Here is a 14,559-nt window from a genome sequence, read left to right on the forward strand (position 1 = left end):
CTGTTGCACTCATGTCCTGCTTGTGGGCTTCCCGTAGACAGCTGGTTGGCCACTGTGTGAACAGAATGCTGGGCTAGATGGATCCTTGGTCTGATCCAGCATGGCTCTTCTTATGTTCTTAACACAGCAACCACAAATCATACATACTGAACAAGCTTCTGTAAATTATAGTTACTTCTGCATTTATGACAGTTGCTTTGGCTATGTTCTCACCAGTGGTTCCACCCTCTCCCATGGACAGCTATCCATCTACTTCACAGCCTAACAAGGGTACTGCAGCCTACTCACCCTTACTGACAATGCTAATGCCCTGGAGAGCAATAGCAACCACTAGGCAGCACTCCTGCCTGCTATTCTGCAATACTTCACATCTCCCAGGTATGTTTCCACTACATATGAAGCTCTTCTAATATAAAAACATTGCCAGTTAGGACTCATCCCATGATTGTCTCAAGCATAAAAAACACTTAGCAGGTGTGCTAGTGTTCAGACTTAAAGACTGAGAAAAAAGTAGATAGTGCTGCATCTGAACAGGCTCGTAAGTAGAGATTACTTACTGTGCGTGTTTCAACTTATTGTAATTTCTACAAAGAGAGATACTGAAACTCAAATATAACTGGAAGCTACACCCATCCCCATGTCAATTGTAGCATAGGATTAGCACGAGCATTAAGACTTGCTCCCCAACAGTAATGTAATTTTGCTATAATCTCTCCACTGGATAGGTAAAATGACTCTCAGAGTAGTCTCAATGTAAACATATCATAAAGAGTATTCTTATACATTTTATGGCTTGGATCCAGACTTGATCTTCTGCAAATGGAAAGGCTCCTTCAGAGATCCAGTGGGATCTCAGAGATCCCCTTCCTGCAGCTCACTGCTGAGGGAAGGGGAGGGGGGAAGAGATGATTTTTGCCAATTCCCCCCTCCCTCTCCAACCACCAACACCACCTCCCATGGTTTTTGATGAGATGTTTGTAGGTCAGTATGATGAGGAAGTAAGAAGATGGTTTTGTTTACAGCTTTACAGCTTTCTTATCCAAGCTGTATGGGTTGTTTGTAATCTCCATCAAACAAATGACATGTAAACTATAAACCACTGCTGGGCTTTTCAGGTTTTTTTTTAAACAGACCTCAATGGGTGCCAAAAACACAACACAATTGTCATGGTGATAAATACTGTTTTCACTTCCATCAGAGCTTCAGATGAGTCCAGATCTTGATCTCTTCAAAAACTTTTTATCTTCCCATAAAGCACCAGAAAAGTTCCAGTTAATTAGCACTATGGGCCTCTCCAAATGACCTGCAAACTCAAAATCCCCTCCACCCCCACCCCTTTCCAGGGCTCTATGAGACTAAACTAAGCTTTCAAATACATTTTCTGAAACAACTACGTAACAAGTGCATATCTAATGTGCAACAAAGCAATCATATGCAATATGTAATTATTTTACTTTAATATTAAACATTTACAAATCTGATAAAGGAAAATATTAGGAAAAATAGGTTTTGAGTAGTTCTGTTTAATCCTGAGAATAGTTCTGTCTGACCTAACTTTTTCTAGTAATATGGAAGGACAGATACTGAAGCTGAAGCTCAAATATTTTGGCCACCTAATGCGAAGAGAAAACTCACTGGAAAAGGCCCTGATGCTGGGAAAGATTGAAGGCAAAAGGAGAAGGGGACGGCAGAGGATGAGATGGCTAGATAGCATCACCGATGCAATGAATATGAACTTGAGCACACTCCGGGAGAGAGCGGAGGACAGGAAGGCCTGGCGTGCTATGGTCCATGGGGTCACAAAGAGTTGGGCACGACTTAACGACTGAACAACAATAACCACAGTGTTATTTGTTCCTTCTCAATAGGCAGGAAGCAACATATTTTAATCATGGTATCAAAGGGAGGAAATTTTTATACATTTAAGGGCGATTAGGGGCAAACTACACATTACACGGTGAGACACGCAACACACCTATTCTCTATATGTTGAAAATAGCTCTCTCTGAAACCCTAAACCTCAACAGAAAGTGATCCGACCATGACAAGGAGACAGCTATTAATTCCCGCACTTTCAGGACATCCTCCTCCTGCCCATCTGAGAAAATCAAATCAAGAGTGTGTTCTGCCATACATTTGTTGGTCTGATGACATGTTGGGACATTCCCATGGTTGTTAAATCCAAGACTGTCTCCATCAGCTCAGGCAGGGAGACTGATGGGCAGCATGGCGGGTGGTATACCAACAGAATCCCTAATTGGTCCTGAGTACCCAACGAAAGATACAAACATCAAGACTGGCACTCAAATGGGCAGAAAGCCTAGAGACAGAGACAAAATTCTTATAGACCTCAGCAAAAACAACCCACCCTTGAGTCTAGGTTGATGCTGCACCAAGTACCCTGAAGGGCACAGCTTCCAGGTTTGGTGCCAACACTCTGCAATGCAAACCCGGGGTTGGCCCATATGGCCCCATCACTATGTGTTTTCTGGTGCCAGGTGAAGATCTGCTGGCTTTTTAAAGAAGCCTTTGGGGGAGGCTGAAACAATAGTGTTTTTTTTACTGCTCATGAGCTGGATTTTCTTGAATTCCAGTTGTTGAATTTATTATTATAGTATTTTATTATGTTGTTTTTATTATTTTTATACTGTTAGTCACTTTGAGTTCCTTAGTGGAAGAAAAACAGGATAGATAATACTAAAATAATTCCTCCTGCCCACTTTTTATTGGGCTTAATACCAGTTAAGTGTTACTTAGGCATGAATATTAACTTTGGCTGAAGTTAACTAGATACCCTCTTAACCAGGTTGGCTAACCAGGTTCAAACCCTGGTTGAGGCAACCTTGTTAGTATTAACTATTAAGGTGGTGCCAATGTAATGCCAATAAAGTTAAGGCTGGCAGGGGAAAAGCAATGTAGTTTGCAACTTCTGAGGGAGGATATGCATATTCCCATATCTTGCCTCTAATTTTGACAATAGTCAAGAGATCAGAAGCATTATATATGGAGCTTGGCCATATATATGATTCTAAATTTCTCACTTTAACCATTTTTCCTTCACCCACCATTGGCTTTTTCAACAGACGACCTCAGAGCAAAGTGCTTCAATAATAAATAAGCTCAAAGCAATTACCCCCCAGAATAACATTTCTTAAACAAAACGGTGTTAGAACTTTCTAAATAACATACCCACTTTCCTGGAAGTAAGTTCCATTGAACTCAATGGCATTTACTGAGTAGACATGCATAGGATTGTACTCTAAAAGCCCCAAAATGATTACTTGTGAAGTGTGTTTGAATTGCATATATTTTTATTATTTTTCTCAAATAATACTTTGTAATTCAGTACTACTATAATTACTCCGTGGATTGTAAATGAAACATTGTAAAAATGGAAAACTCAAATTTTATGTAGGAAGTAAAATTAAATTGGGCAACCAAAATAAATTAGTCAATGTTTGGCAGTTAACTGTGGGATGGCTACAATATAGTCAAACACCTATTTGGTGCTAAAGAGAATTATTGAATACTCTGAGATTTTAAAAGTTAAATCGAGTTTTTTCACCAATATGAACATTATAAAAATCCACTTTTATTATCTGAAGAATGATAAATAGGCTTTTTGGCTGTAATCCTATGGTCCCTGGGAGGGCCCCCCAAGGGCAATACGATTTTTCAGACCTCCTCCTCCAAGGGTAGAGAGGGAGAGCTGCCTTCAGGTGTCCCCACCCAGCTCCCATGAAAACCTCCACAACCATCACCTCTCTAACATCAGAGCACTAGTCAGTAGAGGGGGAAAAGAGGGCGTTCCATGTCTACAGCCCTCCTGTGCCTCTGACATGCCCCCAGAATGGGGGCATAGTTCTGGAGTGATGTAGTTCATTTCATTTCCACTGACATCAGTGGGAGAGAAACAGTTACAGAAAGAAAAAATACACCCGGAAAAGGAAAGAAAAAAACTACACTGCTACTCATGGCTGGCTTTGGATTATTTGGAGGCTCCGGTGTTGGAGCAACCCACCCCAACCAGCAGGACTGCTCTGTTACTCATTCTTTTTCTTCTTAAAATACTGGGTGACTGTGATTTGATTTTAAACCTTTCAGACAATCATAAAATTCTCCTTAGATCAACACACCCAGATTATCAGAAATAATATTTTAGAGCTAGTCAGACACAATATCCCTGCTGGGAAGAAAACTACGGCACAGTTCAATTAAGGCAAAGTTAGAAAGTGATTAGAAAATATGAGGGATACAAAGGAAACCCAAGTATTTTCCTCCTCTCCGCTCTCTCACCATGCAGAAAAACAAAATATATGATAAGATGTCAATGCACTCCAAGTTTCCCTACCCCCTTAAGTAGCAGTCAATTAAGAGAAACAGGAATGGACAAACTCAGAGCTCAGTGACATTAGATCAAAAGTTTATTTCTCTTCATGTTACAGAGTGAGAAAAGAAGGAAGAGATGTAGATCCAATCATCTAGTTCCACAGTGCGATTACAGAAACATGTCTAGAGGGAAGGCCATTTCACCTCCCCATCATGCCTTCCCACAGAAGTCCAATCCATTTCTGAATATCCCCACCATGAAGACGTTTTACAATTTGTGAAGAAACTGAGGTAAAACTGGGGTAGGAGTTTAACTTAGGGATGTATGAGAATTTCATTTTTGCTCGCAAAACATACAAGCATGACCTGTTCAAAGCCCTGAATGTGATTGTGACCACGTGTCCACTGAAAATCTTTGCAAATCGCTGGACATATGCTCGCATTCGATTTGCACAACTTTCCAGTTCAGTTTTGTGGGAATTTCCCAATGTGTGCAAATTTCCCCCGCAGACTGAATCAGCCCCACTTAATCTATGGAGGAAATTTGTACGAATTAAGAAATTTGCACAAATTTCACCATCAATTACTGTTCAAATTTGCGCAACTTTTTCTTTGCACAGAGCGAGCAGCAAATGCAAACAGGAATCAGGTACAAGACGAGCAGCAAGACGATGTTAGGAGAATCCTAGGAATCTTGAACATCAATAGTTTGCCCATCCCTAGTTTAACTGTTCTGTTCCAATGACTAAAGACGCATTCCTATGCATGTTTAGACAGAAAAAAGTCCAGCATGCCCCAGCCGGCCATGGGGTTGCACCCTAAAGGACTGAATGGTTAACAGCAGAATAAAAATGTATGCTTTTTACCTGAGGCTTGTACATTGTAAAGATGGTGTGCCAGCAACATTGGCAGTTACTGTTACTGCTAAGAAGTAAAAACGAAGCCAGCTTTCTGTCCTTATATATGGGAAGGCAGGATCAAAATTGGTACCATCTGGCTAGAAAGTAACAACCTTCTAAGGATGCCCTTCGGCCATAAGTTTAAACAGAGGTGGGGTGATGGAATGTTGGCTACACCAAAGCTGATTGGCTGGAGGGTTCTGACTGGACTGAATATAAGGGGCTGTGGAGGAGTCCGTCAGAAGAATTTGCTTGAGGAACAGTAATCAGGAGTGTCGTTGTGGGAGGCTGGGGACACTGAAGAAGACATCAGCCAGAAAAAAGAGCAGGTACAAGACTGGGAGGCGGAGCTGAGAGCATGTGAGGCAGAAGCTGCAGATGGTCCTGCAAGCAAGGGGAGGTAGACTCCTGTAGGGATATACGAAACAACTTACCTGTTTCGTTTCATGACATCCGCGGTGGGGGGGAGGCGCTCCGTCCCTCCCCCCGAAATCCTCGCCGGCCAGCTCTGCTCTGCGGCGACTACGCAGAGCTGCCAGCTGGGGCCAACCGCAGCGACATCCTGCCGCAACTGGGCTGCGCAGGGACGCAAACGGCAGCCGCCATAGCCGCTGCCATTTGCGTCCCTTTTTTTCGCCATGATAGGCTATGTAAATATTTACGTAGCCTATCACGGAGAAAAAAAGGGAACGCAAATGGCGGCGGCTATGGCAGCCGCCATTTGCGTTCCCTTTTTTTGCCAAGATAGGCTATGTAAATACTTACGTAGCCTATCATGGCAAAAAAGGGAACGCAAATGGCGGCCGCCGTAGCCGCCGCCATTTGCGTCTCTTTTTTTTGCCATGATAGGCTACGTAAATATTTACGTAGCCTATCAAGGCGAAAAAAGGAAATGCAAATGGTGGCGGCTACGGCGGCTGCCCTTTGCGTTCCCTTTTTTTCCCCATGATAGGCTATGTAAATATTTACGTATCCTATCACAGCCTCCGCAGGGATGCAAATGGTGTCCCTGCGTTAGCCACGATAGGCTACCTAAGTATTTACGTAGCCTATCACGGAAAAAATCGTGAAGCGAATGGCAGCCGCAGATGCGGCCACCATTCACAAATCAGCACAAACAGCACCAGGTAGGTACTCCGTTTCGCACGCCTTTCACGGGGTGGTGGGGCAGGGGGGCTTTGTTCCGCCACAGATTTCGGGGGGCCGAATGCACTGGCATTCGGCCTCACTGAGATCCGTGGCGGAATTGTCCGCCATCCCTAGACTCTTGGAGCAGTCTTCAAAGGAAAGAGCTGAAGCCTGAGTGTCAGCTGATGGTGGTGGTCTGAAGACCGAGCAGCTGCTGGACCAAACTGAAGACTTCAGGAGAAGCCTGGTGAACAGCCTTAAAGGTTTCATGAGAAAGTCAAACAGACCAGAAAGACTATTTTTCAAGCCTTTATTGTTAGGCCTGTGAGTTAACTGGGGAGGAGCTTGATAGGGGAATTGGCTTAAGGTTTGTTAGGGGTAGGAACTGGGGCTGCTAACACCAGTTTGGTGGTAAAAGCAACCATACAGAAACCCTGTTTAAAAGTAGTAACAACATTCATAAATAATACGCTTTCTTGTTTTATTTATTTTAAATAAAATACTATGTATCTTCATTTACTTTCCTGGTACCTCTGATCTGTTTTGTCTCACACCTAGTGACTAGCTACCTCAGGGGAAAGGCCTATTTTTTAAAAAGGGGTGTAATTTAATGGAGGCACTGGAAGTGAAAGGAGGGATTGCTCAGTGGTGAGGGGTAATTCTCCACATTTGGCGATAGGGGTGGGAGTGCCCTAGTGCAGAGGACTCCACCCAAAGACCAGGTTCTCCACACTATTGGGTTAAGAAAATGTGCTTCTCTCACCTTTACCACCCCATTTTCATGCATGGTGATGCAATTGTTGGGATCCTCTGAAAGTTGATAGAGGGCTTGTGCGGTTGCTCGGTGAACTGCTGGGTCACTTGATTTCAGGTAACGTACTAAAGGAGCAACAGCTTTGGTGTCTCCAAAGGCAACCCTGTTACTTCCCCACATACAGCAGCGAGAAATGGCCTCGGCTAAGTGACGTCTTAATTTGTCGTTGTTCTAAGCCAAAAGGAAAAATAAGTCAGCCTAGAAATGCATTCCCTGACATTTTAAATCAAGAGTCACTACCAAATGACAGTGTGAAGAAATAAAATGCAATAGACATTTGTGTTACTTCCAACAGGGCCCCATCTGATGTTACATCAGTGGCATGGGAGCCGGTTTTTGTGTGGCAAGGTCCTTGCTGTAGTGGCAAACATCTGAATACTGGAACCAGGTGGTCAGGGGCAATCATGGCCACTTCTGTTCCTTGTAAACAATCAGGGCCATAGGGCTGTTCTATTGAGGTGTTTATCCCATGTTCTTATATTAAGGCAACACCTTTAAGGGTGCAATTCTATGCACATTTAGACAGAAAAACTACTACAACTCCCAGCATTCCCCACCTAGCCATGCTGGGTGGGGAATGCTGGGAGTTGTAGGAGTTTTTCCTGTCTAAACATGCACAGGATTACACCCTAAAAGACTTGTAACATGAATAGAAGAAAATATCTACTCCTGTTTTTCATTGTTTTGATATATTACTGTTTCATTCTGTTTTATTATTGTTGTAGTTTTATTTAATGTATATATCATTTTGAATGCCCTTTGGGCAGAGAAGTGATTCATATGTCCAATAAGTACATACAGGTGAATGCTTTTGAACATCTTAGGGCGCAATCCTATGGCCGCTACACAGTGGCTAGACGGCCATAGGATATCTGGTTTTCCAGAGAACTGACCTCCCCCCACTTCCGCACTGCCTCAGAGGCAGCACAGAACAGCCCTGTCCTCCACGCTCACAAGAGGAGTGTGGAGTGGCCGAAAAGGGGCGTTCCAGGGTGGGGAGCACGGAAATCCCTTTACAGCACATCCAATGTGTCATACAGCAGCCTCCTCCCCGGCTCAGCCCTCCTGTGGCTAAACAGCCACAACTGGCTGTCTGGCCGAAAATGCAGGGCAGGAGAAGCGCGGAGCGAACAATCCCCCCCGTGCTTCTCCTGCCCTGCATTGGATAGGTGGTTGCCTCTGAGTTTGGAGGCGGCCGCCTATCTGAATAGGATTGCGCCCTTAGAGAACAATCCTATGGCTCTAGACAGCATTGGGGGGCGGGGATAGGATTTTTTGGAATCCTGGATCTGAGGCCAGAGACAGCCCTCCAACCTTGGACCCAGGAGTCTAAGCTCTCAACCCCCTCCCCCACCCCCTCGCAGCTGCTACAGAGAGAACCGTGCCAGCTACCTCTACAAGCTCAAAAACGCGAGCTTGGAGAGGAGGGAAAGGGGGCATGCTGATGGGCAGGGAGGGGAGGGCCTACGCCATATCCCCAACCCTCCCTAGCCTCCTTCCCTCCCTGACGCCTCAGCTAGACGGGCAAAAACACCAGTCTACCTAAAGGGCAGAGGCTTACAAGTATCAAGGGCAGATCCAGTAAGATTGCACCCTTAACTGTTTGGTAAATCATGCTGAATTCAGACTCTCTCAGTTCCAGATAGATACAGATACACACAGACACACACACTACACACACACAGACACACACACACACACACACACACACATACATATATATATATATATATATATATGCAGACATACAAAGTCTAATTAAACTTATTTTTAAAAAGATGTATTAAAGTAAGCAAACTAGAAAGTACCATTTCAAGAATTAAAATGAATGTTGTAAAAACACTTGACATACATGAGGTAAATGGATTATTCCAAGAACAAAATGGAAGGCATATGAAATTGTACTTCTTTTCCTAGTCTCTTGGTTATCAAATGATTCTTTAGAGTCTAAAGACAGAAGAGCTTGGTCGCCTGATCTGATCTTGGAACTAAGCAGGGTCAGCCCTGGTTAATACTTGGATGTGAGGCCGCCTGGGAATCAGGCTTCCTGCATTGAGCAGGGTGCTGGACTCGATGGTCTTGTAGGCCCCTTCCAACCCTGTGATTCTATGATACTTCTTCCTCCTCAGCTACTTCATAGTATGCCCACATCAAAGTATTTTATTCTGGACCTTGCAACAGTTTTATTTTTTATCAGAATATCCTGATTTTTTAAAACTCTGTTTCACTTTTGCTTCATTACACCACACATTGAGTGTTTTCAGCAGCCACGCTTACTTGCAGCAAGAAACATAAGAGGAGGCCCTCATGAAGCATGTTTCAGTAAGTTAGCAGTTGTTAAAACATATTATAAAAAGGCATTACTTACTGTATTAGCTAGTTTTGACAACAAAGGGACGACACCATGATCTGTTATAACAGCTAAATTCTCTTCATCTTTCGCTATGTTGGTGATAGCAGCACATACACTTGCCAGGACTTCTTTATTATCTGATTTTAACAAATTGACTATCAGTTCCAAACCACCGACAAATGAACGAACCATTTCACCAGCATCCTAAGTGAAAACAAAACAAAAACTGAATTTCTCAGATGGTTCAGTCTCCATTTAATGGAATGAAAACAATGGTTCAGAGAAAAACACTATTTTTATCTCTTTGTATTTTATATAGCTAATTCCACATCCCATTCTTTACCCTTGTTTCCAAAGCTGATAGTTCAAGAGAAGAGACTTTGTATTCTCTTGGGAATTATGTGTGCGCTGGCCTAAATCTGAGGATTCCACATCAAATGTGCAACTGTCCTATATATATTTTTACTGTGCAAATCTTATCAGTAATTAATCCATGAAATCTGCACTGTAAAGTAATACAGTTCCATGGTGTTTTCTCTGTTGTGTCAGTAGTGGCATCTGTACTAGGCTGTCCTACATGAGACACGGACTCATACAGAAGAATATAAAATGTGAATAAATCAGCCAATTATGGACATATTTGGTAGCAATCTTTCATAATTTTTTGCTAACTATATTTATAGTTTCTCAGTTCACACATTACATTTCTTCATTTCTTGGATCTAATCTCATAATTATAACTAGGATCCACCTCCACCAGCAAAACAATCTGGGAATTAGAAACACCATTACAAATGTGTGTAAGAGTAACAAAGCTGAAGAAATAAACTTTCCCAAGATGACAGCAGAAATCAGTGGATTTCCACTGGAATCTTTGGGGTCACATCTTTGGACCACTTGTGATTTGTGGGACAAGATCACCACCATCTGTTGGTTTCGTATCAGCATCCCATGTCGTATATACATGTCTGCCAAATACTGATGTTTGAGACTTTTTTCACAACTCAGAACCACACTCACTTTTTATTCTGCAGTATTGTAAACTAAATGCTGCTCTGAAAAGGCACTGTGTTTATAAATATTCTAACCTTATAGATAAAAGCTTCCCAATAAAAAATCAGTAGTATTTTCCATTTAGAACATCTTAGAAAACTTAAGATGTCAAAGCCAATTTATCAACTCTAGTTGCTTTTGCCCAAAAATGTGATGGTGTGGCTGTACAAATAAACTTGAGTTACCAAGAGTCCTCTGTGGACTACGTTTCCTTCTGGAGAACTTGTCCCTGTCCAGTTCCATGGCTTACCATTTAAAGCACACCCGACTTACAAAGTCCATTTACAGAAGGACAGGAAGGAGGAGAAAGCTCAGTTTGTGTCATTGCATTTCATAAAGTACCATTATATGAGAAAGAAAAACAAATAGCATAACGTAAGTGATTAACACATGAGCCAAATGTCTTGGCAAATGACTGTATGAAGGATGGCCAACTTCTTTATTCCTGGGGGCCACAAGATTCTGCAGACAGACGTCTGTGGACCAAAAATATATTTTGCCATACAAAATATATTTTGTATAGTCAAGCTTCATAATTGTCAGGAGCGCCCTAGCGGCCTCTTTCAGTAGACTCCAATAGCCAACTGAAGACACAGACGAAAGGATTCTTTTCAAGGCTTTAATCCTTTTACAATTTAATGACTCTTTCAGATGCTAATCACCAGCGACTAAGCAAGGAACAGCAGAGTGGCCTATGCTCCGAGTAGGCATTTGATCCCCGTTCAACTCTGAGTAGGCAGTTGATCCCAGTTTGAAGGAGAGTCACTTGAAGACCCTGAACTTATGGGCTAGGGAGAGATCCTCCCTCTTTCCCTTGGGTCTACGGGGGGCGACCGGTGCTTGCGCGCCAAACGGGCGCTACTCCTCTTTTCCACGCCATCCATTGCTCGTCGCTCCCTGCATCTGCATCTAGCGTCTAGCAAGCCCTGTTCCTGCACTTTCTCACTGCTAGGATCACTATCTATCTCAGGAATGCCGGCAGGAGGAATCTCTGCCAGCTGCTGTGCCTGTGAGGGATGAGCTGGCTCCTCTCCCACGGATTGCTGATCCTCCTCAGAATCAGAACTGCTCTGGGGTTCTATCGGCTCAGTTTCCACCCTGACAATAATGAAGTTTAGCACCATCTATCTGTAAAGGTTTCACAGTTATGGAATACATCCACTCTGGCATACAATTTCATATGAATGTGTATATATATGAAAGCCAAAAGTGGGCGGTGGGTGTGGGGGTAGACACACACATTACAGTGAAACTGTACACAAACATTTTACCATAGCTTAACATTTGGTACAGCATTCAGGGGCCAGTCAAAAATGCTTCATCTGGCCATTGGCCCCGAACTGGTTGTCCATAACAATGTTTCAGTTGGATCCCAGCAGCTAAGATGATATCCTTATCTTGTTGGCCTTTATGAAATAATTTGCATTAACATTTACTGCCTTTGCCTTAGCTTACAAATATCAAAGCCAATTATGCATCGGTATTATATATACCAAAGGCCACAAGTTGGAGTTAAGCTGGGAGGGCTGGGATATGTAACATTTGTCATGATTTTATCCTCTCTTTAATTTATCTATCATATGCATATTTTACTTTGAATTATTGCTATCTGCTCTGAGCCCTTGGAAATGGACAGGCTAGACACTTATTTAAATAAAAATAATTAAATATTATTACTGCTTCTCTTGTTCCTGTCTTCTCACACATACCATCCCTTGGATGCAGAGTATCATTTCTACAACTGTGAGCTCAACATAAGGGGGTTCTCTAGTTTACAAGATAAGAAGACTATTGCTGTGTTCTATGTTAAGGTAGGATCAGACAAGACGACTCTAACAGTGTCTACTTCTACCAAAAGTCTATGGAAGTCCTGTGGGCGCAAGAACTGTGGGAAAGTAAACAAGGCTTATATATACTGTGTACTAACTTTATAGATTTAAACAAAAATATGACTGAGGAACAAACATTATGTTGACAAACAGTTTAAGGCTATGAATGTTTTTGACAAATCATAAAATAGTAATTTTATGTACACAAATGTTTGAAAATTACTGCAACTTTATCCTCCCCAGTCTAGACAACCAGGTCTACTTGAAGAAATTGGTTTCTGTACTCCATCAATAGCATTAAAGTCTGCTGTTAGAGGAATCCACAACTAGTTGCTGGAGAGTATGAGCAACATTCCTGCATTACATGCAGATCAACTAACAGGCGAGTAGCTGACAATACTGATCACATGTTGAGGGGGAACAGAGCAGCAGGTTCAGAGACTGCAGCTGAACTCACAGTTTACTAAAATCAAATCTAAATGTACTTCCTATTGCTTCAGAACTAAAGCCAGACATCTTCACAGCATTTTAAAATTAAAATTAAAGTATTAGTGATTATTTATTCCGCCCCCCTTAATCATTTTCACATACTAAAGATCAGGTAGTTAGCCCCGTCCCCATGCAATCTCCTTTGGCTTGTGTTGCAGAAAGTTCTCATTCACATATGCCTATGAACTCACATATGTACACACGTACCAGATCCATAAATCCAGAAATGTTCAGATCTTTTGCAGAGGTGTGGTAGATTGTACAGTGTACTTTGACAAAAGTGGAGAAATTAACTCGAGAACACTGGCAATTGAAATACAGAAGTTTTTTTTTTATTTTAAATATCTTCAGAAAGATAAAGGTTGATTAGTATACCACCCTTTAAAATTGGACCAGAAAACTATTCCTAAAACAGTGATTGCATAAGAAGAGATGGAGGCAGCAAGTTATGGTTCACCAAATAAGGAACAGGGAGGGTGCTATTGAAATGGCGAGGTGGTACTTAGAGGCCTAAGCACAATGGGACACCTCAGGTTTCAATAGTGTGGAGTTGGCCACACAAGGGGCAAGACAGATTGAAAGCTCTATCAGGTGAAAGAGAGAAGTCAAGTCAGTGCAAGTATATTTACCTTATTTCAGAGGAAGGGGAACACAAAGGACTTCTAGGTGGATCTCAGTTATTTGGAATCTCATAGTGGGCACAGGCTTCTCTGATGTTGATCAGTCTTTGAATCACATAATGGAGTAATCACCTCAGACCACATGTGGCTTTTGGTCTGAAACAGGTGATGATGGGGAGACTAATGGCTGGCTACGCCATTATTAGGGACCCCAGAGCACCACACAATGCAGTTCAAAAACAGAATGTGGAAGGAAGAACTCTAAAACAAAGTCTCTCTTTGGATCCTGACTCACTCCCCCCAAAACATGGAGAGATGCAAGTGAATCTTGGGAACAGAAGCAAAAAAAAAGGACAAGCTAGCTAAGCGTTGGGCACCTGGTCTGAGGTTCCATGGAAACCTAGCACAATACCCTTGACTCTCAGCTTATCTACGGGTGGGAAAAAATACTGTGCTTAAAGTCAACAGCTCATAACAGTCATACCATTTTCTCTCACTGCAAGCACATCTCTTTCAGATGCTGAGAAGTTATTAGACAAGATGCTGGGGTGATGCCAACAAAAATACAAACCACATGAGTGCAAACCATCATGGCAGAACTTCTCAGTAATAGCTGCAAATATATGTTGCAAGTTTTGCATATACTTGCAATCTCACAGATGAAGTAAAGGTGATTGGGACGTTCATGTCCATACCCCCACATATACCTGCAGAGATTTCTGTGATCACAGAGCTGTATTTTTATACCACTGTGATTGTAGAAATCCCTGCAATCCTATGTAAAAGTGTACACATGTACACATGAATTCCTGAAACCAACCTATTATGTTATTGGTGCAGCTGCTGCACATACTGCGACAGATTATCCACGCCGGTTGGGTCACCTGGATTGGGGAGAGTAGGTTGCTGTTTTCAATCCTTCTCATAGGCTTACATGGTAAGTCAAAGGAGATCACGTAGGTGCCAGGTTGAATTCTGAACCAGCCCTAAGTATCACTATAGGCTTAACCCATATGGTAATGCATGTTAAAAAGAACTTGCAATA

General features: G+C 42.4%; 1 protein-coding gene across 1 annotated transcript in view; it reads right to left on the reverse strand.

The window, feature by feature from the left end:
* Nucleotides 1-14,559, reverse strand: part of ODAD2 (outer dynein arm docking complex subunit 2) — a 117,202-nt gene that overhangs the window by 23,590 nt on the left and 79,053 nt on the right. The window contains exons 18-19 of the mRNA XM_084859132.1: nt 9,539-9,727; nt 7,120-7,341 (exon numbers count right to left, since the gene is read on the reverse strand). Coding sequence (XP_084715258.1) covers nt 7,120-7,341; nt 9,539-9,727 — 411 coding nt within the window. The remainder of the gene's footprint in view (nt 1-7,119; nt 7,342-9,538; nt 9,728-14,559) is intronic.

This window comes from Heloderma suspectum, chromosome 5 (assembly GCF_057233095.1).
Source record: "Heloderma suspectum isolate Gila_16-S chromosome 5, 16-S_ref, whole genome shotgun sequence".
Taxonomy (NCBI): domain Eukaryota; kingdom Metazoa; phylum Chordata; class Lepidosauria; order Squamata; family Helodermatidae; genus Heloderma; species Heloderma suspectum.